This window comes from Astatotilapia calliptera, chromosome 13 (genome assembly GCF_964374335.1).
Source record: "Astatotilapia calliptera chromosome 13, fAstCal68.1, whole genome shotgun sequence".
Classification (NCBI taxonomy): domain Eukaryota; kingdom Metazoa; phylum Chordata; class Actinopteri; order Cichliformes; family Cichlidae; genus Astatotilapia; species Astatotilapia calliptera.
The window spans coordinates 32,970,301-32,994,131 of NC_137434.1; the positions used below are offsets into that span (position 1 = coordinate 32,970,301).

The window sequence follows — 23,831 nt, forward strand, 5'->3', positions numbered from 1 at the left end:
ATCACAGCCAGTGTAGCCTGTGGTGCACCGTGCGTGCAAGACTTATAAAAGCACCATTCATCTTTTTCAGGTTAATTCAGCTAGACACCAACCCACAGTCCAACACAGCTCTGTAGCTGTCAGTTAGTTCTGCACAGCCAGGCTTCCTGGTTAAAAGCCAGGATAGAGAGCGGCGGTGGATAACTCGGGCTTTCAGTTTCACGTGGCAACAGGAAACACCGTCAGAGGAACATGCAATAGAGGAAAGTACAAAGAAGGCAATGTTGTAGAAACCTCGTGAATCATTACTTTTATTTCGTGCTCCCAGCAGGAACATGTTTATTCTGGAGACACTCCACCACGTTCAAACGCAGATACATCTTAAAATCTCGACATTCATGTCTGACATCGTCCAGCTGAGTCTGTGGACATTACATCACGTGTGGGCTGATCACAGTTCATTTTACTCGCCGACGACTGTTGTGTTCAGGTTGCTATGGTGACCTAATGGCAGCCACGTTCAAAACAATGAAAACAGTTCATTAAACCTCAGCATCGGCTGCTCACTGACGCTCCTCTGCTCGCAGGTCAGACCTGCTCAAAGATTTCATCAGCTGTCAAACGAAACCTGACAAAAGTGCAGGAAACAACAGGAAGGTTGTGCTGCGGCCGTGTTACATGCAGAGGAAACACAGACGTGTCCAAAGCTGCAGAAACACGTTGGCTGCATCAGGTTCAACAGAGCGTCAAACTCGCACCTTTCTAAACTCGCCTCGTTCACACCATCAAGCACTTTCTTCTGTGTAAGTGCTTTCTGTCTGACACGGACGGATGCATCGGGGAGCAACGGGGGCCAGGCCCTTGCCCGAGGGTATTTGGCATGCAGACTGGAGCAGACGGGGATCGAACCACCAACCTTCCAGTTAGTAGGTGACCTGCTCTGCCAGGAGGGACACGGGGTGGCTGTGCTGAGCAGATAACCAGCAGATCAGCACTCAGTGGCTTCCCAGCAGCTTACCACAGAATTTGAACTCTGCTGGGTTCACTGGCTCTCTGAGATCTAACCTCGAGCAGCAGCCAGTCAGAAGCCTGACCTTTCTGAGGGTTTGACATCAGCAGTATGTGTCGTCTTCAGGAAGGTAGTGATCCTTATTGCAGCTGTGAAGTGAAGCTGACGATGGGCGGAGCACAAAGATGCAGACTGGAATTTATTTAAAAAACAAACATGTTTCAGGATGTGTATGGAGCTGTGGTCTGTGGTGGAGCTCCTGTACACACTCCATGAACCAGGCTAGCTCAGCTGTGTCTGCTGGGTGGATGATAGCCTCGACCTCCCAGAAGGATCAACAGAAGTACAGAGGGGGCAGTGGTGTGAGCTCGGTCAGTTTTCAGTCAGTGATAGTGCCAAAGCTGCTTGCAGCGCTGCCTCTTCATCGATGCTGTAGTCCTGACCAAATACAGAAAGCACTGATTACTGTACGAATGTATCTGCCAGTCTAACAAGCTTTTGTTTAGACGCTCTGTGATTCAGATCGTTGAACTGTCAGGATTTACAGCCTTACAGTCTGAATTTCTCCAGACACTTTTCTTCATTTTGTTTTCTTATAAATGATCATGTTTTACTTTTCTTTCAGTCAGAGTTTCTGTCCAGCTGCACACACTCTGCAGCAGCAGCAGCTTCACTTCAGTTTGATCACAAGGTGCCAATTTACTTTATTAATACAGCCCCGAATCAACGCAGCAGTTGCCTCAGGGCGCTTTAGGTGCCATCCACCGATTGGTCAAAGAGTACGGGGCCATGTACACATACGTACACGTACTTTGGCAGCCCCGCCCTATAACTTGGTTTGTCACTTCATGACTGCATACTGTGGTTAAAAGCACATGTTTCTGATAAAGTCGTCATACAGTCGTTATACAGTCGTTATAAAGTCGTTATACAGTCGTTATACAGTCGTCATAAAGTCGTCATACAGTCGTCATACAGTCGTTATACAGTCGTCATAAAGTCGTCATACAGTCGTCATACAGTCGTTATACAGTCGTCATAAAGTCGTTATAAAGTCGTCATACAGTCGTTATACAGTCGTCATAAAGTCGTCATACAGTCGTTATAAAGTCGTCATACAGTCGTTATACAGTCGTTATAAAGTCGTCATACAGTCGTCATACAGTCGTCATAAAGTCGTTATACAGTCGTCATACAGTCGTTATACAGTCGTTATAAAGTCGTCATAAAGTCGTCATACAGTCGTTATACAGTCGTCATAAAGTCGTTATAAAGTCGTCATACAGTCGTCATACAGTCGTTATAAAGTCGTCATACAGTCGTTATAAAGTCGTCATACAGTCGTCATACAGTCGTCATACAGTCGTTATAAAGTCGTTATAAAGTCGTCATACAGTTGTCATACAGTCGTCATAAAGTCGTTATACAGTCGTTATAAAGTCGTTATACAGTCGTCATACAGTCGTCATACAGTCGTTATAAAGTCGTTATACAGTCGTCATACAGTTGTTATACAGTCGTTATAAAGTCGTCATACAGTCGTCATACAGTCGTCATACAGTCGTTATAAAGTCGTTATAAAGTCGTCATACAGTCGTTATAAAGTCGTCATACAGTCGTTATACAGTCGTTATAAAGTCGTCATACAGTCGTCATACAGTCGTCATAAAGTCGTCATACAGTCGTCATACAGTCGTTATACAGTCGTTATAAAGTCGTCATAAAGTCGTCATACAGTCGTTATACAGTCGTCATAAAGTCGTTATAAAGTCGTCATACAGTCGTCATACAGTCGTTATAAAGTCGTCATAAAGTCGTTATAAAGTCGTCATACAGTCGTTATACAGTCGTCATAAAGTCGTCATACAGTCGTTATAAAGTCGTCATAAAGTCGTTATAAAGTCGTCATACAGTCGTCATACAGTCGTTATACAGTCGTCATAAAGTCGTTATAAAGTCGTCATACAGTCGTTATACAGTCGTCATAAAGTCGTTATAAAGTCGTCATACAGTCGTTATACAGTCGTCATAAAGTCGTCATACAGTCGTTATAAAGTCGTCATACAGTCGTTATACAGTCGTTATAAAGTCGTTATAAAGTCGTCATACAGTCGTTATACAGTCGTCATAAAGTCGTTATAAAGTCGTCATACAGTCGTCATACAGTCGTTATACAGTCGTCATAAAGTCGTTATAAAGTCGTCATACAGTCGTTATACAGTCGTCATAAAGTCGTCATACAGTCGTTATAAAGTCGTCATACAGTCGTTATACAGTCGTTATAAAGTCGTCATACAGTCGTCATAAAGTCGTTATACAGTCGTCATACAGTCGTTATACAGTCGTTATAAAGTCGTCATAAAGTCGTCATACAGTCGTTATACAGTCGTCATAAAGTCGTTATAAAGTCGTCATACAGTCGTCATACAGTCGTTATAAAGTCGTCATACAGTCGTTATAAAGTCGTCATACAGTCGTCATACAGTCGTCATACAGTCGTTATAAAGTCGTTATAAAGTCGTCATACAGTTGTCATACAGTCGTCATAAAGTCGTTATACAGTCGTTATACAGTCGTCATACAGTCGTCATACAGTCGTTATAAAGTCGTTATACAGTCGTCATACAGTTGTTATACAGTCGTTATAAAGTCGTCATACAGTCGTCATACAGTCGTCATACAGTCGTTATAAAGTCGTTATAAAGTCGTCATACAGTTGTCATACAGTCGTCATAAAGTCGTTATACAGTCGTTATAAAGTCGTTATACAGTCGTCATACAGTCGTTATACAGTCGTTATAAAGTCGTTATACAGTCGTCATACAGTCGTTATACAGTCGTTATAAAGTCGTTATAAAGTCGTCATACAGTTGTCATACAGTCGTCATAAAGTCGTTATACAGTCGTTATAAAGTCGTTATACAGTCGTCATACAGTCGTTATACAGTCGTTATAAAGTCGTTATACAGTCGTCATACAGTTGTTATACAGTCGTTATAAAGTCGTTATACAGTCGTTATACAGTCGTCATAAAGTCGTCATACAGTCGTTATACAGTCGTCATAAAGTCGTTATAAAGTCGTCATACAGTCGTCATACAGTCGTCATACAGTCGTTATACAGTCGTTATAAAGTCGTTATAAAGTCGTCATACAGTCGTTATACAGTCGTTATAAAGTCGTTATACAGTCGTCATACAGTCGTTATAAAGTCGTTATACAGTCGTTATAAAGTCGTTATACAGTCGTTATACAGTCGTCATACAGTCGTTATACAGTCGTCATACAGTCGTTATAAAGTCGTTATACAGTCGTTATACAGTCGTTATAAAGTCGTTATACAGTCGTTATAAAGTCGTCATACAGTCGTCATACAGTCGTCATACAGTCGTCATACAGTCGTCATACAGTCGTTATAAAGTCGTTATACAGTCGTTATACAGTCGTTATAAAGTCGTTATAAAGTCGTTATACAGTCGTTATAAAGTCGTCATACAGTCGTCATACAGTCGTCATACAGTCGTCATACAGTCGTTATACAGTCGTTATAAAGTCGTCATAAAGTCGTCATAAAGTCGTTATACAGTCGTTATAAAGTCGTTATACAGTCGTTATACAGTTGTTATACAGTTGTTATATAGTCGTTATAAAGTCGTTATGCAGTCGTTATATAGTCGTTATATAGTCGTTATACAGTCGTTATACAGTCGTTATATAGTCGTTATAAAGTCGTTATACAGTCGTTATATAGTTGAGGATAACGTAGTGAAACTGAATTATCATGTTTCCAAACTGCTCGCAAACACACATCAGAATTTCTGTCCTTGTTTGTTTGCACAAAGAATCTTTTCTTTTAAAAAATCATTTCTAAAGAACAATGGTTCCTCTGGACTTACAACAAACGTGTCATATGAGAACTTGTGTCTGTGGAGAAGATGCTGAAGAAAGTTGGAGCTCTTGTAGCTGGGGTCTCCCCACGGCATGGCTGAGCACACTGGACACACCTGGAGGGACGAGCACACAGCCATTAAAGGACACACACATCACAGGTGCAGCAGGCAGGAAGCTGTGGATATAAAACAACTAGATGAGTGTGTGTGGGCTTTCTCATAGAAACCTGTGCAAACTGGCATCTCTATATAAGGCTTCTCTGGTCTGACCGAGCTTCCAGCTTTTCTTTGGACTACAGGCCGTGTTTACTGCATCTACTGCACAAACACAGTTAGTTTAGCGCCTCTGCAAACACAGAGAAACCTGCTTGGTGAGAAGCAGCAGTTCTAACTACTGCACCATCACGCTGCCTGCACAGGGCTGAGGTGAGGAGGGAATCCAGCCGAACAAAGGAGATGAGCCACACGACACGTGTTAACAGGAAATTAGTGAGTGTGGTAGTCTGGAAATCTGTGTTCTGTACTGCTTACACCTTACAGCCATTAACACCTCAGTAACTTCAGGAGGAATTCAGTGGGAGCAGGAACAGAACTGTAACTCCGAGGCAAAATGGAAAAGACTTTTCCAAGATTTCCTAAAGATTCCCGGAGACGTTTGTGCGGCTGTTTCACGGACAGATTAAAGGCAACTCTGTTCCTGACACCCAGAAATAATCTAGATGGTGCTGATGTTATCCTGATACAAACACAGTTTGACAGTCTGGTGCAGTCGTCACTATCTCACCACTTTGTTTGGGTCATTACGATGGTTTTCCATACAGTGCTTCACCAGTTCCTGCTGGTCCAGGTTTCTGGCCCCACAGAACGGACACACAAATGTTGACCGGTTTGGAATATTGCTGCATATAAAAGGACACACACACACACAAATTATCACAAGGCTGGGCCGACGTGTGTGCATTTGTGTCACAGTGAAGCTGAACATGTACAGATGTATCCAGTCTCACAGGCAGCTACGCTGTTGGAAAATGTGTCCAACAAATTTGAACTTGTATTTGGAAAAAGTCACAAACGTGACATTTACACAAATACACTGAGAGCTGCAAACTCACTCACACTACAGGTCTGTGATCACAGCCTCTCAAATCAGGAAGGCTCAGCTGTGGGTCACACATGTGCACTTTGGCAACACTTCACTGTGTGACCAAACTGCACTTGTGCTGCAGACAGCAGCACTGCTAAATAAAATAGAGGCACTTTGAACTCTAACAGCAGAGCAGTGTGTCCCACTCTGAGACACACCTTGATGGCCACTGAATCACTATCACGTTCCACAGCATTGAGTTAACACAGGAAGTTTGTGTCAACTTCAGTTGTGTTATTGGCTGTAAATAAAACAGACGTGACACAAAGGTTCAGGTGCATGTTTTACATTTCCAAACAAAAACATGAATGAATTGAACACACACAGTGGGCTCGAGAAGGAAAGTACTGATTAATCTTTTAGCGACAGCAGCAGTGTCTCTGATACTATCGACATTTGGATCGAGCCGCACACCTCTGGAGGCTGTTACACACCGAATGTGTTGCAATAAAAACATGAAACCATAAACGTTTCCAGATCCAGACTTGCTGTGTGATGTAGTGCAGTGTAAAGCTGCACTGTGAAGAGAATGAAGTGGACATGAAACGATGATAACGCTGATACAGGACTGAACTGAGAGTCCTTCCAGCTGACACGCGCAGGCAGCAGCAGGGAGGACGTCTCGGCCGAGCAGTGGAAGCTGAATCGTGGCCACGATTCAGGATGTTAGTGGGGCACTGAGAGCTGACTGACCCAGAGCAGCAGCTAGCTGAGTGTCTCAGATAACACAGCATTAGTGCACACTGCTATTTACACTACCAGTGTGCAGTATGACTGTGCTTGCTGCCAAATGCAGGGTCTGATTGGTCACACTGGTTTCTTTGGATCTAAAAAATCCAAAATATTGAGCTTGGTTCTAAGAAGTGCCTCAAATCCATCCAGTGAAATGATGGTGTGAACGGCTGCATTCAGGTGAGGTGATTAAAGTATCATGTATCAGCTGTGCTGCATGAACATGGTTGCAGTGTGGGTACCTTGGTATAGGCTGGGAGGTGGGCACCACAGGAACAAACTTGGGACAGTTGGCCATCTGCTCCTGCACCTTGGAACAGGAAGCAATGTGGGACCTCATCTTTACTAGAGCCACCTGAAAGCACGCACACACCTGAGGTTATGACTGTACATGTATGTAAAGAGTCACAGTGACACTGCATGGAGGGGGGGCGTTTAGTCTGCTCTTCACTTCTATTCATCTTACTCTGATTCTCAGACTGTCGTCCATTTTTATAGTGACTTTCATTTCACCCATTATCACTTTTGACACGTTTATTTCCTTTTTCAGTTTCACAGTTGAATTTGCACAAATGGCCAAAGACTATAAATAAAAAAGAAAAGATTTACATTCACAGTGTGAATTGTGCAGCAAATAATATTTTTATAACACTGTGGGGGTCTGTTATCTGCTGGAGCAGTCATTATCTACCTTCTTGTTACAACCCCTACAGGGTGCTTTATATGAAGCCAGCTGCTTCTCCACACTGGAGGACCGCTCCACCTTCTTGGGGTCGAAGGGCACGCGACAGAGGGGGCAGAGAGGTGAGGTCACCTGGAGACAGGGCTGCAGACACTCCCCACAAAACCTGGAAAAGCAAACAGCAAAGGTAACATCTTTACTCAGGCCAGCAGAGCGCTGCTGGCTCCTCCACTGTCACTCTCGTTTAAATCCATCTTCAAAGGATTTCTTTCACAATTAGGCTGTTTTTAAGTTTCCTGGGTAATTACATAAAAGTCACATGTCTCTTATTCATCAATGCTTTGCAGTCTGACTAAAACAGAAAAAACATACAGAAGTTCCACTTGCAGTTCATTCAAAGCTGTTGTCAAATATTTAGCTGAGCTCAGGTGGCAGTAAAACTCAGAGGAACCCAAAGGAAACCATCCAAATTTGTGGCTCAAGCACTTAATGATCAGATGGGTGTTGCTATTCTTCTTTCTGTTTATTCATTTTCCTTCTTCCTTCCTGTACTTGACCAAGGACTGAACAAGTTAAACAAACCTGCACAGACAGCATGCTAACAGTCAACAAGAGCCCAGCTGAGTGAGTGCAGACCCCAGCACACAGAACTTCAACACATATCTATCAATTTAAATATACTTAAAAAAATCAAGACGTAGTCCTGTGTTTATGAGCTCATGAACAATAGTTTACATAAAAGACGGCTGCTATAAACATCTGATTTAAAGATACAAGCTCTTAAATAATCAGGCCCCATCTTATCTTAATGACCTTGTAGTACCATATCACCCTATTAGAGCGCTCCGCTCTCGCTCTGCAGGCCTACTTGTTGTTCCTAGAGTATTTAAAAGTAGAATGGGAGGCAGAGCCTTCAGTTTTCAGGCCCCTCTTCTGTGGAACCAGCTTCCAGTTTGGATTCGGGAGACAGACACTATCTCTACTTTCAAGATTAGGCTTCAAACTTTCCTTTTTGCTAAAGCATATAGTTAGGGCTGGACCAGGTGACCCTGAATCCTCCCTTAGTTATGCTGCAATAGACGTAGGCTGCCGGGGGATTCCCATGATGCTCTGGGTTTTTCTTCTTCACTCACTATGTATTAACAGACCTCTCTGCATTGAATCATATCTGTTATTAACCTCTGTCTCTCTTCCACAGCATGTCTTTATCCTGTCTTCCTTCTCTCACCCCAACCAATCACAGCAGATGGCCCCGCCCCTCCCTGAGCCTGGTTCTGCCGGAGGTTTCTTCCTGTTAAAAGGGAGTTTTTCCTTCCCACTGTCGCCAAAGTGCTGCTCATAGGGGGTCATATGATTGTTGGGTTTTTCTCTGTATCTATGAAGCGCCTTGAGGCGACTTATGTTGTGATTTGCTGTATAAATAAAACTCAAATGAACTGAATTGAACGAACATGATGCTGCACATTAAACAGTATACACAGTATTTAAAACGAGCTCAGTCTTAAACATATGAAGCACTAACATTAATTGATTGAACATGGGGACACATTTTTCTGCAGGATAATTATTTTTATTCTTCACAATAGAGTTTTTTGTGTACTGAGGTGATTCATAAATGGAAAGGTCTGTAAAATTCCTCCACTGCTTGTTATTTTCAGCTAATAATAAATGCTTGGTGAATGCTGTCACTGCATTCAGCTAGAACATCACGTCAGTAGTAACGGCACCCGGGTATTAACATTAAATCAGTGTGCAACTAAACAGTGTCGGAGTTTGTGGTTTTCTCTGGTCTTTCCCAGTCAGAGCAGCAGGGACACGTTCAGCTCTCACTTCTAAAAATCTGTCCAACTTTATTAAAACCTCCAAAATGTGACAATCCAGAGTTGGGACCAGGAAGCAGAGCAGTCTGCTATCTTCTTTGTGTTGGACTACAGCGAGTAGATGCAGACTCACCCGGCCTACAAACGCTCCACAGCATACAATCTGTGTTCGATTCAATTTAATGGATATTTAATATATTTTATTTAATGGAGGTATATAAACCAAACTACAGATATTTCACAGCCAGGACATCACAGAGTGTTAATGAGTCGACTATAATCGAAGACTAATATGCTGCACAGTGTATAACATGAGAGGAGCATCGCTGAGTCACTGCAGCAGGACAGCAGCAGTGAACCAGTCCTGATGTAAACAGGACTATATGATATTTATGCTGACACAACATAAATAAAATGAGCCTTGATTCTGTGTTTCTGTGTCGCTGCTGAAACGATTTCTGTCTCAGCACACTAAAGAGCTGACATCTCTTTACCAGCCTCTTCAAGGCTGGAAGAAACAGATTGCAAACCACCTTTACTGAGGTCAAGTGTGTCTCTAACACAGTTTATTCAAAAATAGAAACAGAGATGATGACAACCAGATGCCGAAGATCTAAAATTATTATTCAAAGCTGCAGAGAGTGATGCACATGATGGGACATCGTGCTGAAAGTTCAGCTTAGAAGGAGCGAAGAAAAGAAATCAACTTAATCAAAGAACTGAGAGCCAGCAAATGTGACAGGAAGGAAAAGGATTCAGAGCACTGGGTTTATCCAGAAAACTCCCACAAACACGAGTGTCAACACAGCATCAGCACGAAATGAGCTGAAGGAGTACTAGGACCAAGTCAAGAGAAGAAATATTGTTGACCATTCTGAGATTAAAGTCAGAAATGTGACCTAAAAGCTGAGTTTTTAAAAGCAGACGATCGTTGTTGTTCAGCGAGTCCTGTAATCTCCCCGTGTGGAACCAACACTCGTCGGTACACTTCAACCTTTGGAGACCGTTACTCTGAAATCTGGATTAGTGAAATATTTATCCATTCTTGTCTTAAACTGACAGGATGTTGCCATCATTTTAAAAATAGAAACGACTGGCATTTAGGTCCTGCATGTTAAACCCTTTTGTACGAGTGTGGAGGGGAACGTGAGAGAACAACACTGCACACTCCATCTGCTTTCAGCTGCTCTCTGCAGCAAGTAGCTGAACTGGTTTGAACCCAGTTCCTGGCACAACCCGAGGATGAGGCCAAGATTGAACTCTAGGTCTTCTGCTTGTTTGGCTCACCAGTGGGCCTACTGGTGTCACGCACAGTTATAGTTTAATATGACAGTCTTGTAGTGCTGACAATGGATAAGTTACCGTTTATAAACATTTTACTGTCATCTGAAAGTGTGCGCGTGCATGCACATATAAACTCCGTGCACGCACGCGCACGGATCGTCGTGTTCGGGCTCGGTGCCGTCAGAGGATGCTGATGGACACATAAACTTACTCAGGTCAGCTGCTGTAAAGACACACGTGTTCTTCGATAGAAGACCACAGCTGGACATGAAAGTGACCGTTCACGGTCATTTACGTCCACGCACGACAGCAGAAAGCAGAAGAACAAGCGGCTACTTTACGTGTGAGCACAGCTGGCGATGCTGACGGGTTTGTGGTAGACCTCCAGGCAGATGGGGCAGGAGAACTGGCTCTCGATGCTCTCCGCCGGGGCTGCCAGCGAGCCCGGGCCGCCGTTGGGCTGCTGCTGCTGGCGGAGCTGGGAGCTCGCCGACACAAAGCTCCTAAACATCGCCATCATGGAGCCGCAGACGACCTGAAATCGTCGACAACTGCTCGGTGCCCGAAAGAGGAAGCGGTCCAAGCACTCAGACAGCTGGTAGCTAGTGCTTCATGTCGGGAGTTTGAACTAACGTTCTGCAAACATGATGGCTTTGGCTCGACATAAAATCCTCCACTGAGCACAGCATCACCTTTCCGCGGCTGAGAAAGACACGCCGAACAAGTAAACAGTGGGAGTGTTGTTGGCGAGTGTGCGCACGATGCCGCGAGGATGAGCTGAACAAACAAAGTGAGCTAGGAAAGCAACGCGCAAGCAACGCGCAAGTAACGCGCAAGCAACGCGCAAGCAACGCGCAAGCAACGCGCAGCGCCACAGAGCCGCTCGCATACGCTGTCAGCTGCCAGCGGACGCGCGCGAGGCAGCCACAACAAACAGCCTGTGCGCGCGATGCTTTCTGGAAGCTGGAGTTCTTCTTCTTTGGTGTTTATTGGCGGCTGCTCGGTGCATTACCTCCAACAACTGGTCTGGCATGTGGATCGAGCCTATCATACAAATGCGTTTGTCTAAGATGAAGAGATATTCCCTGATAATTTCCCGAGTTATTTCTAAATCAGTTAAATCTAGTTTCAGTTCGATTCTGTTTGGGTTTTGAATCCGTTGTCTTCCTTCTTCCCGACAGTGTCATATAACGAGCTGCTTTGCCTCATCGCCACAGTGCTCACGCTTTCCAATGTTTGCCTGAAATGAAGAGTGTGCGCTTCGGCCCAGTGTGCCCAAATCTGAGACATGAAGTCATCCTCTCCTCCTCCCCCGTCTCCTCGTTTCTCCAGCTGTTTGATTTCGATGAATATATCTGGTCTACTTTCTGAATTGTAAACGTACTAATGACGAACTGGAATCTGAACAAATGACTGGTCTTAATGGTGTGGTGTCTTCAACCCAGTGGCTGATAAGGTTACAAGCATTTCTCCTGTGTGTAGCGAGTCCATCATTTATCAGTTTCCCTACTTTGATATTAAACTCAGGTCAAAGTAAAAGCTACTCTATACTCTTTACAGTTATACACAAATATATTTCTGTACTGTACGTGGGTTTAAAGTAAACTCCTCATCCTCATTTCTCTTTTCCACCAAAGTGAAATCTACTGTAGCATCTGGAGGTATCCACAGCTGTATTACTGCTAAAGGTTCTATTTAACTTGAGCTTGATTGCTTTTGGTTTCACAGTCCAACCAAAACTCCTCATGTTTTCTTAGACCCAGCAGGGTTTAACCATTCCCCGAGTTGGATGCGCCTCCATCACCATCTAAGCTTTCCCGGTAATTTAATGTCAGTTGCTCTTTTCTAATATTAAGTACTATAGACATGCATACTATATACTTCTCAGAATAATTATTTCCTATCCTTACTTGTGTTTGCCTTCCAGAGAGAAAATCCTTGTCTACATTCACCCTGCGATGCCATCTTCCTCATTTGGATGAATAAACCTTGTCTCCACATCGTACCCTGTGCTTTTTCAATTTCAAAAGTGTCTGTGTCATCTTTGCCTGGCGTGCAGATCTTTACCATTACTGCTTCTTTCCGTTTCCCAGATTTTATTGTAAATAATATTCTTTAGTCACAAAGTTGACTTCTCGTTAGATAACAAACCTGATCTTCGTGGTGACTCTGATTTGAGAGGTCCATTTATTGAATCGTTTACATCTGCGTGTTCTAATAACTCTCTATTCTCTGACGTTTCTCTTCCTGTTTTCCCTTCTACAGTAATATTATCTGAACTACGTATTTTAACAGATGTTTAGCCACCAGCTATGCTTTTCTGTCAAGCTCCAAGTGAGCGGCTCGTGTTTCCCCAGTTCCGCACCTGGCCGGGGTCCTGGCCACTCCCACTCACCTGTTCCTCATTCCGTGGCAATCAGTGTGGCCTACCTTAAAAGCTTATGAATCCGATTTAAACCATCTCTGGAGTCTTTCATTTAAAAAAACCCAAACCCCTAAAAGAATTGTGTTGTTGCCATTTATTTATAAAGGTAGTAATGTTATGTTACCAGGGGAACAACAGCCTGTGCAAGAAAGGTTACATTAAACTAACCATCAGCAGGGATAATGTGTGTTTTTAGTTTGAATATGTGCATAGTGCATTGTCATCTAATACGAGATTTCTGGTATGTGTAATGATTGCTTTTATCCATTTGCCTCTTTGAGGCTATGATAGCGGTTTTTCTGCAATGATTCTGGGTTTCATTGATATGTGAGGGTACATAAAAACAACACTTACAGTTGCAAAACATTTAAACCTCACTGAGAAAATCTAAAATACAAAGTCACCATATCAGATAGTTCATAGTTACAGTTTGGTACTTAGTTTTCTTGCTTATATTTCGAAATGTATATAAAAGGATAAGCCCATTTCTACTTATATTGTTTATACTTAAAGACAGGGACAACAAAACAATGTCTGCGCCATAACGGCAACACTGAGGTCACGCTGTAACACGTTTACATCACCTGAGTGACGTATACACCTGTGTCTGCAAGAAAACACTTTCCAGGATTTTAAACAAACAGCCTACTCTCCGCACCACTAGGTGGCGACATACCTCACGGTGTACCAAAGAAGCGTTTCCTACGTCATCAAACAGCGACACGATTCAGACACGAGCCTGTGGTGTGGAGGCAGTGGGTCAGTGCTGGTCTGCTGATGAAAAGAATCAGCTGCTGGAGCTTTCACTGATCTGGCAGTTGGAGCTCGCTTTGGCTGTTTTCTCTCCTAACGGCCGCGATGTGTCAGGTGGAGGAAGATTACCGGGGGGAGATGGAGCGCGCCGCCGCGCCCAGGTAGGCTGAGGTCTACAGTGCTGACAATAAGCATGTTTATGGATGATAAAAAGGCCCAGCGATGAAACGCAGATAAGCTTAGCTGGGATTTGATCGATATCATAACCGCATTAGTTTGGATATCACATGGAGGGGAATAAGAGTCCAGCAGCTGGGATGTCTGTGAATGTTGTAGCCAATTCATCTGCATCGTTGTGCAGTGCTAAGATCCGTAAAGCTGAGCTTTATCACATGCATTCATGAGAACAGCTTTAAATAATGAGTCTGCGATAATGCAGAGACAGAGCTGCTCATCAGTTCTGTCCGGAGCCGCTGGTTGAGTCTACGTCCAGATTTAAGCATCTTCTTCTTTGCTGATCCTTAGTTATTATTACCTCTAAGTATCTCACTTCATTTTAACCTGTACATTACAAATACATGTACTGGAACGTCCCTTAATAGCTTCAAGTTCACACTTGATAATATTGAGATCAGAGGAACACTTGTCCCAGAGCAGCAGGCCATCTGAGCCCAAAATCGTCGCTTCCCCAACCCGTACGAAAAGGTGTAAAAACATTCGTGTAATAAGTCAGGACGCCGTAAAAACTCCACCTGAACTCTGCACCGAACACCAGCCAGGTCATGGAACACCGCCCTTTAGTCACGGGCTGTGCAAACCGGCGTTTTGGGCCGTAGCTGAGCTCGCTGTGGTGGCATATCAGTGACACTGGGGACACTCATCCACTTAATTTAAACTCCATTCAGAGGAGGAGTGCAGCCCACTCCAGTTCATCCAGGTTCACTTTGTTTGCCTCTGTAGATGGAGGAGGTACAGTCTGTGTGCTAAGCCCACCGTGGAGTTTTGATGTTTTTTAAACATAAAGCGAACAAAAGGCAGAATGCTGTGACTGAATCAGCAGACCTCCTGTTCATCTGGACGTAGAGAAACGTTTCATCATCACCAGGTGACTCCTTCAGTCAGTCTGCAGGTTTCCAACCTTAGACTGACTGAAACTAGCTGGGAGGTCAGTTTATAATCATCCATCCACTTCCGCTGGAGCCAATCCCAGCTGTCATAGGGCGAGAGGCGGGGTGCACCCTGGACAGGTCGCCAGTCTGTCGCAGGACTAACGCACAGGGACAGACAACCATTCACATTCACACCTAATGGCAATTTGGATTATCCAATTAACCGATAATGGGAGGAAGCCGGAGTACCCGGAGGGAACCCACGCAAACACGGGGAGAACATGCAAACTCCACTCCACACTGTTGCTGTGCGGCAACAGTGCTAACCACCGTGCTGCCCAGTTTATAATCATCGATGTGGGAATGATCATTGATCATTGATCATTGGCCGTGAGTGCCGTTCACAGAGAGTTGGGGAATGGCCTCAGGGCCCTTTGTTCCTCAGTCATAACCAGACGGGTTGAAATGTGGGGATTTTTGGCTGAGATGACCTGCAGGATTCTCTGGAGGTTTATTTATTTACACACTGAAACTCAGCATCACAGAAGCGGACCTCTCTCTCATATATGAAGCCACAGCAGAACTTACAAGCTTCAATGCAATTCCTGAAGTGATCCTGATATTAGGAAAATAGTAAAGACGCTGTGTTTACTGAAAATAGAATAAACGCAGCATATCAATTATTGAAACTGAGAAATGGTTTCAGTAAACACTTCACTTCAACAACACTAAATATGTTTAAAAATGCTTATCGTATAAATGAAAAACAACCTTAGTCATGCATCACTATTTGCTACAACTTAAGTCTTTGGAACTCTGCTGGAGGAACCATGGAGAACCACAGGGAACCATAGAGAACACAATCCCAGATCGCCTCACTGTCATCATCAGTGTCATTCCTGCTTTAACATGGCTGCTCTTCTCCTGTTTGTTAGTGTTTCAAAGAAATGTGTCAAATGCAAAGAGGCGCCTGCAGCTTTGGTCATCAGAGCAGGAGATGCGTACTGCAGGTAAGCTGCGCAGCATTTCTACATGTAGAGCTGTGAGAGATAACACTGAGAGCTCATCTGTGGTGGCTGGGGTGTTTTTAAGGTAAGCAGTGTGCCTCACTGCAGGGATACATGACTGCATCTGTGATGACGGTGAGCGTAGCCACCACCGTGCGCTCATGGACAGTGGAACAGACCAACTACAGGGTGGGCCGTTTCTATGGATACACCGTGATAACATGGGAATGGTTGGTGATATTAAAGTCCTGTTTGTGGCACATTAGTATATGTGAGGGGAAAACTCCTCAAGATGGGTGGTGACCATGGTGGCCATTTAGAAGTCGGCCATCTTGGATACAACTTTTGTTTTTCCAATAGGACGAGGGTCATGTGACACATCAAACTTATTGGTAATGTCACAAGAACAACAATGGTGTGCTTGGTTTCAATGTAACTTTATTCTTTCATGAGTTATTTACAAGTTTCTGACCACTTATAAAATGTGTTCAATGTGCTGCCCATTGTGTTGGATTGTCAATGCAACCCTCTTCTCCCACTCTTCACACACTGATAGCAACACCGCAGGAGAAATGCCAGCACAGGCATCCAGTATCCGTAGTTTCAGGTGCTGCACATCTCGTATCTTCACACCATAGACAATTGCCTTCAGATGACCCCAAAGATAAAAGTCTAAGGGGGTCAGATCGGGAGTCCTTGGGGGCCATTCAGCTGGCCCACGACGACCAATCCACTTTCCAGGAAACTGTTCATCTAGGAATGCTCGGACCTGCACCCATAATGTGGTGGTGCACCATCTTGCTGGAAAAACTCAGGGAACGTGCCAGCTTCAGTGCATAAAGAGGGAAACACATCATCATGTAGCAATTTCAAATATCCAGCAGCCTTGAGGTTTCCATTGATGAAGAATGGACCCACTGTCGTTGTGCCCCATATACCACACCAAACCATCACTTTTGTTGGTCCAACAGTCTTGGAAGGATCCATCCGATGTGGGTTAGTGTCAGACCAATAGTGGTGGTTTTGTTTGTTAACTTCAGCATTCACATAAAAGTTGCCTCATCACTGAACAAAATCTTCTGCGTGAACTGAGGGTCCTGTTCCAGTTTTTGTTTTGCCCATTCTGCAAATTCTGTGGCCGATCTGGGTCATCCTTGCTGAGATGCTGCAGCAGCTGGAGTTTGTAAGGGTGCCATTTGTGAGTAGCTAATATCCACCGAAGGGATGTTCGACTAATGCCACTCTCCAGTGACATGCGGAGAGTGCTGCGCTGTGGGCTCTTGCTGAATGAAGCTAGGACAGCCACTGATGTTTCTTCATTAGTGACAGTTTTCTTGCGTCCACATTTTGGCAAATCCAACACTGAACCAGTTTCACCAAACTTAGCAAGCAGTTTGCTAACTGTAGCATGGGAGATGGGTGGTCTTGTAGGGGGTCTTGCATTGAAATCTGTTGCAATGACCCGGTTACGTCGTTCACCAGATATCAGCACAATTTCGATCCGCTCCTCACGTGTTAACCTCTTCGACATGTTAATGGCTGTGAACAAAGAGAAACTTGTAAATAACTCATGAAAGAATAAAGTTACGTTGAAACCAAGCACACCATTGTTTTTCTTGTGACATTACCAATAAGTTTGATGTGTCACATGGCCCTCTTCCTACTGAAAAAACAAAAGTTGTATCCAAGATGGCCGACTTCTAAATGGCCACCATGGTCACCACCCATCTTGAGGAGTTTGCCCCTCACATATACTAATGTGCCACAAACAGGACTTTAATATCACCAACCATCCCCATGTTATTACGCTGTATCCATAGAAACGGCCCACCCTGCATAACTTTGCTTGGCATGATGCATCCAGCTCAGCCAGACTGGCTCTGGCCTGTTTCCACAGCCCACCACAGATGCTTCTTTGTCAGGTGGACTTCCTCCCTCAGTGGAGACGCGCGGCTCAGGCTGGTGAAGAATAGACGTACACTGGCTGCTGAGAACACAAAAGTTTTTTCTGTACTGTGAGCCCAGCACAGTTTCTGATGTTTGAAAGAAATGCGTTTGTACATGGAGGTCATGTGAGGTGTTAGCGTGTTTGCAGTGGCTGTGCTCACATCCTGTTCCTGTGTCGTTCAGGCTCTGTTTCAAAGATTTCTTCATTCACAAGTTCAAAGCTGTGCTCGGCAAGAACAGGATCATTTTCCCCGGAGAGAAGGTAAGTCGTTCCTGACTCAACACAACAAAATTCACTTTGCTCCATTTTATTGTCCGAGTTTGTCTTTGAGCCAGAATAATCAGCAGAAGCTGGAAGTGTTTGTGACAGCATCAGAACTGTGTGCCTCCTTTGATCCAGGTCCTGCTGGCTGTGTCCGGAGGCCCTTCTTCCTGTTCAATGCTCAGACAAGTTCAAGAGGTGTGTCATTGTCACCACAAGTCATTTCACTTCAGTTTTATTTATATAGTGCAAATCACAACAACAGCTGCCTCCTTATAATGTAAGATAAAGACCTTACTATCATACAACAGAGAAAAGCCCTGCAATCAGTAGGACAAGCAGTTTGGTGACAGTGGGAAAGAAAAACTCCTTTTAACAGGAAGAAAGGCTCAGGGAGGGGCGGGGCCATCTGCTGCTACTGCAGGGGTGGGCAACTCGAGGCCTCGAGGGCCGCTGTCCTGCAGGTTTAATTCTCACCCTGGGTCAACACACCTGAATCGCACGATGAGGTCATCAGCAGGCCTCTGGAGAACTTCACGACATGTTGAGGAGGTCATTTAGCCGTTTGAATCAGCTGTGATGGATCATCATCTGAAAGCTGCAGGACAGCGGCCCCCGAGGCCTGGAGTTGCCCCCCACCCCTGCGCTGCTGTTTGGGGTGAAAGAAGAAAGAGGGGGCAAAGACTCGCTGTGGAAGAGAGCCAGAGGTTAATAATAAGTCATATTTAAATGCAGAGAGGAGAAACACCCAGTGCATCATGGGAATCCCCCGGCAGCCTACGTCTATTGCAGCATAACTAAGGGAGGATCCAGGGTCACCCGGTCCAGCCCTAACTATATGCTTTAGCAAAAAGGAAAGTTTGAAGCCTAATCTTGAAAGTAGAGATAGTGTCTGTCTCCTGAATCCAAACTGGAAGCTGGTTCCACAGAAGAGGGGCCTGAAAACTGAAGGCTCTGCCTCCCATTCTACTTTTAAATACTCTAGGAACAACAAGTAGGCCTGCAGAGCGAGAGCGAAGTGCTCTAATAGGGTGATATGGTACTACAAGGTCATTAAGATAAGATGGGGCCTGATTATGAGGAGCAGGATTTTGAGTTGATGCTGGATCCACTGTTGTGGTAGAAAAGCATGAAATATTATATTATAGTCTATCAACTTCTTAAAACCGGCATTAAAATATCTCTAACTGCCATAAATAGTTAATGATGTTCTTCACAGGGTTTAAGTCAGAAAGCGAACAAGAAGCTGAGATTCGTGCCTGGCGTTGCCTTCATCGACGGTACGTCTGGCTGCACACGGACAGTAAAGGCTCTTCTCTTCTATTTCTGCGTCTCTGGTGACGTTTTTCTGAAATGATTCTGGCTAAAAAAGAAACCTTGTAAAGGGGTGTGTCTTTGTTCCCAGAGGGTGCTGCGATAGGTCAGTCGGTGGAGGAGCGACAGAGGACAGTGGCTGAGCTCCAGGCAGTGTTTCAGGCTACTGGTTTCCCCTTCTACATCTTACCTCTGGAGCAGGTCTGTGTAGAGCCGGCCGAGCCTGCTGCTCTTGATGTTAATTAGACTGAAGCTGGTCACAGAGCGGTCTGTCTGAACCAGCGTCTGTGTTAAATATACGCCGATGTTCTCTAAGGTGCTGGACCTGCCCGCTTCGGTCGTGGCGACCAATCCGTCGCCCTCAGAGCAACCTGCCAGCGCCTACAAAGCAGCCGTGCATCACTTTGTCGAGACTGACGGCAGCAACTTTCCGAGGCCACAAGAACCAAAGAAGACGCTGCTGCCTCGCGTTCAGGAGTCGCACACGCTGATGCTGCAGCAGCTGCTCGGTTCAGTTAAAACGCTGACGGCCAGAGAAGAGCTGCTGAACACACTAAGGTCAGGCGTCAAGCACTCGCTTCTCCTACTTGTGATGCTTTTGCTGCTTAGACACGAAACGGTTCTTTGATTCCCGACTGAGTTTGTCCACCACGTGAGCCCCTGACCTGACTGTGTTGTGTTCCTCAAAGGCAGCATCTGCTGGTGCACACAGCTCGTACAGAGGGCTACAGCAAACTGATGCTGGGAGACAGCTGCACCCGACTGGCTGTTAAACTTCTCACCAGTATATCACTGGGCAGAGGAGCCCAGCTGGCCCAGGACACAGTGCGTATACCTCGTCACCTCGTGTAAAGGATCAGGTCGTATTCCAGCATTTAAAGTTTGACTTAAAGCAAATCTGCTCTTAATGCTGTCCTTGTTTTAAACAGGGTTTCTCTGACTCCAGATACGGTGACATCATATTAGTGCGGCCAATGAGAGACTACTCTGCCAAAGAAGTAGCTTACTACAACCATCTGTTCACTGTGCCCTATGTTGTTATTCCAAGTGTGGACACGAAGGTAAAGCATGAAACATTCAAAGTGTGTGAAAGGCTTTAATGTGCAGCAGCGTCAGAGCAGCAAAGCAAACGCTCCAGTCACAGCTGGAACAGCTGTCAGTCACAGCTGGAACAGCTGTCAGTCAGCCTGTGGGGGGCGCTGCAGGCGCTGCCAGCTCATTGGACGGCCTGTTCACGTAGTACAAAAACAAACAGGAAAACAGAAATGTTTCTGAAAGTGGTTTGTTTGTTTGTTTGTTTGTTTGTTTGTTTGTTTGTTTGTTTGTTTTAAATTTCATGTAACAAAACTGCAAACATGAACAGATTGTTTTCCTCCCTCTTAACTAACACACGGCTCGTCTGCTGTGTTCACATCTAACACAACACAGCTACACACATGAGCCACAGCACGTTTGCACTCTGCTCATATTACATCCTTTACACAACTTGTTTTAACATTGCACTCAACAACAAACACAAAGTCACTTCAGGGACCAAACTGCATCATATTTCTTCATGTTAACATGCAGGCCGCAAGAGGGTGTAACATGGGCCACAAGTGGCCCCCGGGCCACGGCTTTGAGACCCTGCTTCAGACCTGTGTTATGGACAGCCTGTAGGACGTCGGGTTCAGGCGTGCGCCCCAGAACAAACAGGATTTTACTCTCTGATCCCGACTTCCACAAATAATCAAGGTTATTCATGAAACGCACACCATCAGTACAGATGTGTACAGATGTGTACATGACCTGTGCCGCTGTGCACTGTTCCCACGGGACAGTTTCTGCTTCCCTCCTTACATCTTTGAACCATTCATGTTTATTAATGTCCTTGTTCGAGCAAAGCGCTCCATCTTCTTTTTCTTCCCTGTAACTAAACGACCTCAGATTAAATCCAGGCTTCTTCACCGGCTTATCAGGAAGAAGTCCCTTATTGTAGGTTCCTGGATGGTTAAGCTGGGCTTCATCATGAATACGATGGTTTGGCTTGAACTGTGTGAGCAAAGCTCTCTCAGAAACTGCGCGAGGGGAAACGAGGCTGCTAAACTTTGGCAGAGACAGAAATGGGTGTTATCACAGACGGAGGGAGGTTTTCTATGTTTGACATATTTGTTATCATCACCTGAGACGTCAGGACCTTTGCTGTGTGCATCGTCTCTTCCTCTCCCTGCGCCTCCTCCAGGAGTCTCAGGGTTTCCAGCCTGTGTACAGTTTTGTTGCTCTGTGCTCCACAGACGGTGGATAAGGCCAGCATCCAACGTCTCACAGAGAGTTTTGTCACCAAACTGCAGACAGACTTCCCCTCCACTGTCAGCACCATCTACAGGTTGCAGTTACACACATGCTTCATGCACATCAGCGCTTTGAACATATCATGTGTGCTGCAGGTTTCCTCAGACAGTCTCGCTGTTAAACCCAGCACGTGTGTTACGCAGGACCAGTGAGAAGCTGCAGACTGCATGTAGGAAAAGGTCAGGAGCCGACGGCTGTGACCGATGTCTGCTGTGTCTGTGCAGCCTGGATACTGCTGTGGGTGAGTGAGGCGCTCCACAGATCACTGACACACACAGGAGTAACTGTGCACATTACAGTGCTCCACTTCAGCTTTATTTATAAGCAGGGCTGCACATAAGGGGTCCGCAGGTGCGCAATGACTGTCAAAATAAAAGACGCGCACCAGATAAGAAGTTGCAACGCGCGTTTGGACTGTGATTGTCCGCTAGAGTGGGAGTGGGATTGTCACGGCACATTCTGCACCACATCTCCGTGCGCTCATCGTTTGTTTGAAGCCAGCTCACCTCCTGCAGCCACTTCTCCAAGAATACGCGCTTCTGTTGCGGTTCGGACGCCTGACATTTCTTTGGAGGTGGAGCAACACCAACGTAACTGCTTAGAGGAGCTTTCTTCTTCGACATCCGTCAGAGTTCTAAACAAATGTCTGTCCTCCTCTCATGTACGCAAACGCGCGTTGCAACTTCTTATCTGGTGCGTGTCTTTTATTTTGAAAGCGAACCACTGGATTATATCCCTCTAAATGTGGAAACAAGGCCAAAGTGCTGCAGCCACAGGACTGTAATTACAGCTTTGAAGATTATGTTTTCTTTCTTGCTCACATTCACAATGTTAATAACAGACTGTGGAGCAGTTCATACAAACATCTTTGAGCACAGAGCTCGCGTGTCAGAGCCCACATGGTCCCATCAATAATGGATCAATACTCTGTCATAATCAGGAAAAGACCAGCAGACGCCATTTCTGCTACAGCTCAATAATCATGTAGAATAACGGTAATATTGTGGTAATGGCACGTTATGACCACCTAATTACAAAGTAGTGTGAAATACCAGTGTTATAGCTGCTGTGGTAATAAACATATTAATAATAGTGTAGTAACACTTAATGCTAACAGCATCGTCTAATATCTGTATTTAAATCTGTTTATATGCTGACTTGTGGCAGTGACTGCACAGGGTAACACTGGATTATGAGGCTCTAGGCTGCTGTTCATTGTTAGTGTTATAATCCTGGGATGAAGTCTCTGGTGAAAACCATCTGCAGGACATCGTTCTGGTTCAGGACGGCGCGACTGAACCGGTCTGTCTTCATCTTTTCAGAGGAGGCGTCGGCCTTCCAGGCCACGCTCATATCAGATCAGCTGTCCGGGTCCAAGTGTCTGCGAGGCAGTGCTGCTGAAACCCCGAGGCCAGAGCCAGGTACAGTGACTGCTTCAGAACTGAACAAGCTCCACTTTACATGGATACAAAGCTGTGTTTTTACGACGGCTTCTGTTAAACAGGGAGGCCGCAGTCGCCGCCTCTCACCGCACAGTGCTGTTCCTCTGCAGAAGGGCGGGGCTGTGGGAGAGCAGGAAGTGATGGAGGCTGCTGTTCTTCTGCTAAGTAAGTTTATTTTCTCTTTTTCAGACATATGTGGCAAATGTTTGCTAAACTGTATGAGGTGCATCCACTAGGTGCTGTGTCACACTCTGACACATTTCTTTGATGAGAGTCGGTAATGTAAGAAATAAGCTTTGACATTTTCTTCACTGGCCTGGCTTCTTGGTTACCTCTAGTTTAATCCCTGCTTATTTTGAGAATGCTGTAATGTTTAAAAATAAGAGCTGGGATTGGTCCTTCTCAGCTCGATTGATCTGTAACTGCTAAGGTTTGGAGGAAAGCTCGTGGCTAGGCAAGTTCAGGTTTCTTGAGATAATTGCAACCACAGGCCCCTCTGTGGGTATAAGACCTGTAACATTACAGGGTAATCTATTACAGTGGCAGCATGCTGTCATTTGGACACTTTCATGCTTTCATTCACACGTGCCTGCAACAAAGTGTTTGAGATTATATCCTGTAGGATGGATTTCATCTAAAAACCAGTCAAGTCCTAAAAGTGAACTGGGAGGAACGTCTTCCACATTTCTTCTTCTGTGCATC

General features: G+C 44.9%; 2 protein-coding genes and 1 long non-coding RNA gene across 6 annotated transcripts in view; 2 read left to right on the plus strand and 1 right to left on the minus strand.

The window, feature by feature from the left end:
* Positions 1-263: 263 nt before the first annotated feature.
* On the minus strand, positions 264-11,059 carry rnf166 (ring finger protein 166). 3 transcript variants are annotated; one of them, XM_026190402.2, is made up of 7 exons: positions 10,881-11,059; positions 7,445-7,601; positions 7,220-7,336; positions 6,996-7,108; positions 5,662-5,776; positions 4,884-4,991; positions 264-1,426 (listed from the first exon to the last, which is right to left on the minus strand). In XM_026190402.2, the coding sequence occupies exons 1-7, from the start codon at positions 11,057-11,059 to the stop codon at positions 1,361-1,363; spliced, it is 855 nt and encodes a 284-aa protein (XP_026046187.1). In that variant the 3' UTR covers positions 264-1,360. The 3 variants fall into 3 exon arrangements, with proteins under 3 accessions (XP_026046187.1, XP_026046188.1, XP_026046189.1); XM_026190403.2 differs by lacking the exon at positions 7,220-7,336; XM_026190404.2 differs by lacking the exon at positions 5,662-5,776.
* Positions 11,060-12,009: 950 nt separating this feature from the next.
* Positions 12,010-12,568, plus strand: LOC113035106 (uncharacterized). Its single transcript, XR_003274283.2, has 2 exons — positions 12,010-12,359; positions 12,467-12,568. It is a non-coding gene; the product is annotated as an uncharacterized LOC113035106 (long non-coding RNA).
* A 1,110-nt stretch (positions 12,569-13,678) lies between these two features.
* ctu2 (cytosolic thiouridylase subunit 2 homolog (S. pombe)) overlaps positions 13,679-23,831 on the plus strand; it is an 11,742-nt gene continuing 1,589 nt past the window's right edge. Inside the window, exons 1-13 of one of the 2 annotated variants that reach the window (XM_026190543.2) lie at positions 13,679-13,878; positions 15,762-15,836; positions 17,964-18,042; positions 18,181-18,240; positions 19,262-19,322; positions 19,448-19,557; positions 19,673-19,914; positions 20,046-20,181; positions 20,286-20,417; positions 21,630-21,721; positions 21,831-21,928; positions 23,010-23,108; positions 23,192-23,294. In XM_026190543.2, coding sequence (XP_026046328.1) covers positions 13,823-13,878; positions 15,762-15,836; positions 17,964-18,042; positions 18,181-18,240; positions 19,262-19,322; positions 19,448-19,557; positions 19,673-19,914; positions 20,046-20,181; positions 20,286-20,417; positions 21,630-21,721; positions 21,831-21,928; positions 23,010-23,108; positions 23,192-23,294 — 1,343 coding nt within the window. In that variant the 5' untranslated portion in view covers positions 13,679-13,822. The remainder of the gene's footprint in view (positions 13,879-15,761; positions 15,837-17,963; positions 18,043-18,180; positions 18,241-19,261; positions 19,323-19,447; positions 19,558-19,672; positions 19,915-20,045; positions 20,182-20,285; positions 20,418-21,629; positions 21,722-21,830; positions 21,929-23,009; positions 23,109-23,191; positions 23,295-23,831) is intronic. The other variant, XM_080287659.1, reaches the window with a different exon arrangement.

What these genes read in the sequence shown, in the direction of transcription:
- rnf166 (XM_026190402.2), bottom strand. Translation starts at nt 11,059, where the DNA reads ATGATGGCGATGTTTAGGAGCTTTGTGTCGGCGAGCTCCCAGCTCCGC. An exon ending in ACGACAGTCTGAGAATCAGA is followed by an intron (nt 7,109 to 7,219) that starts GTAAGATGAATA and finishes GCGTGCTTTCAG; the next exon opens with GTGGCTCTAGTAAAGATGAG. An exon ending in GTAATGACCCAAACAAAGTG is followed by an intron (nt 4,992 to 5,661) that starts GTGAGATAGTGA and finishes TCGTCCCTCCAG; the next exon opens with GTGTGTCCAGTGTGCTCAGC.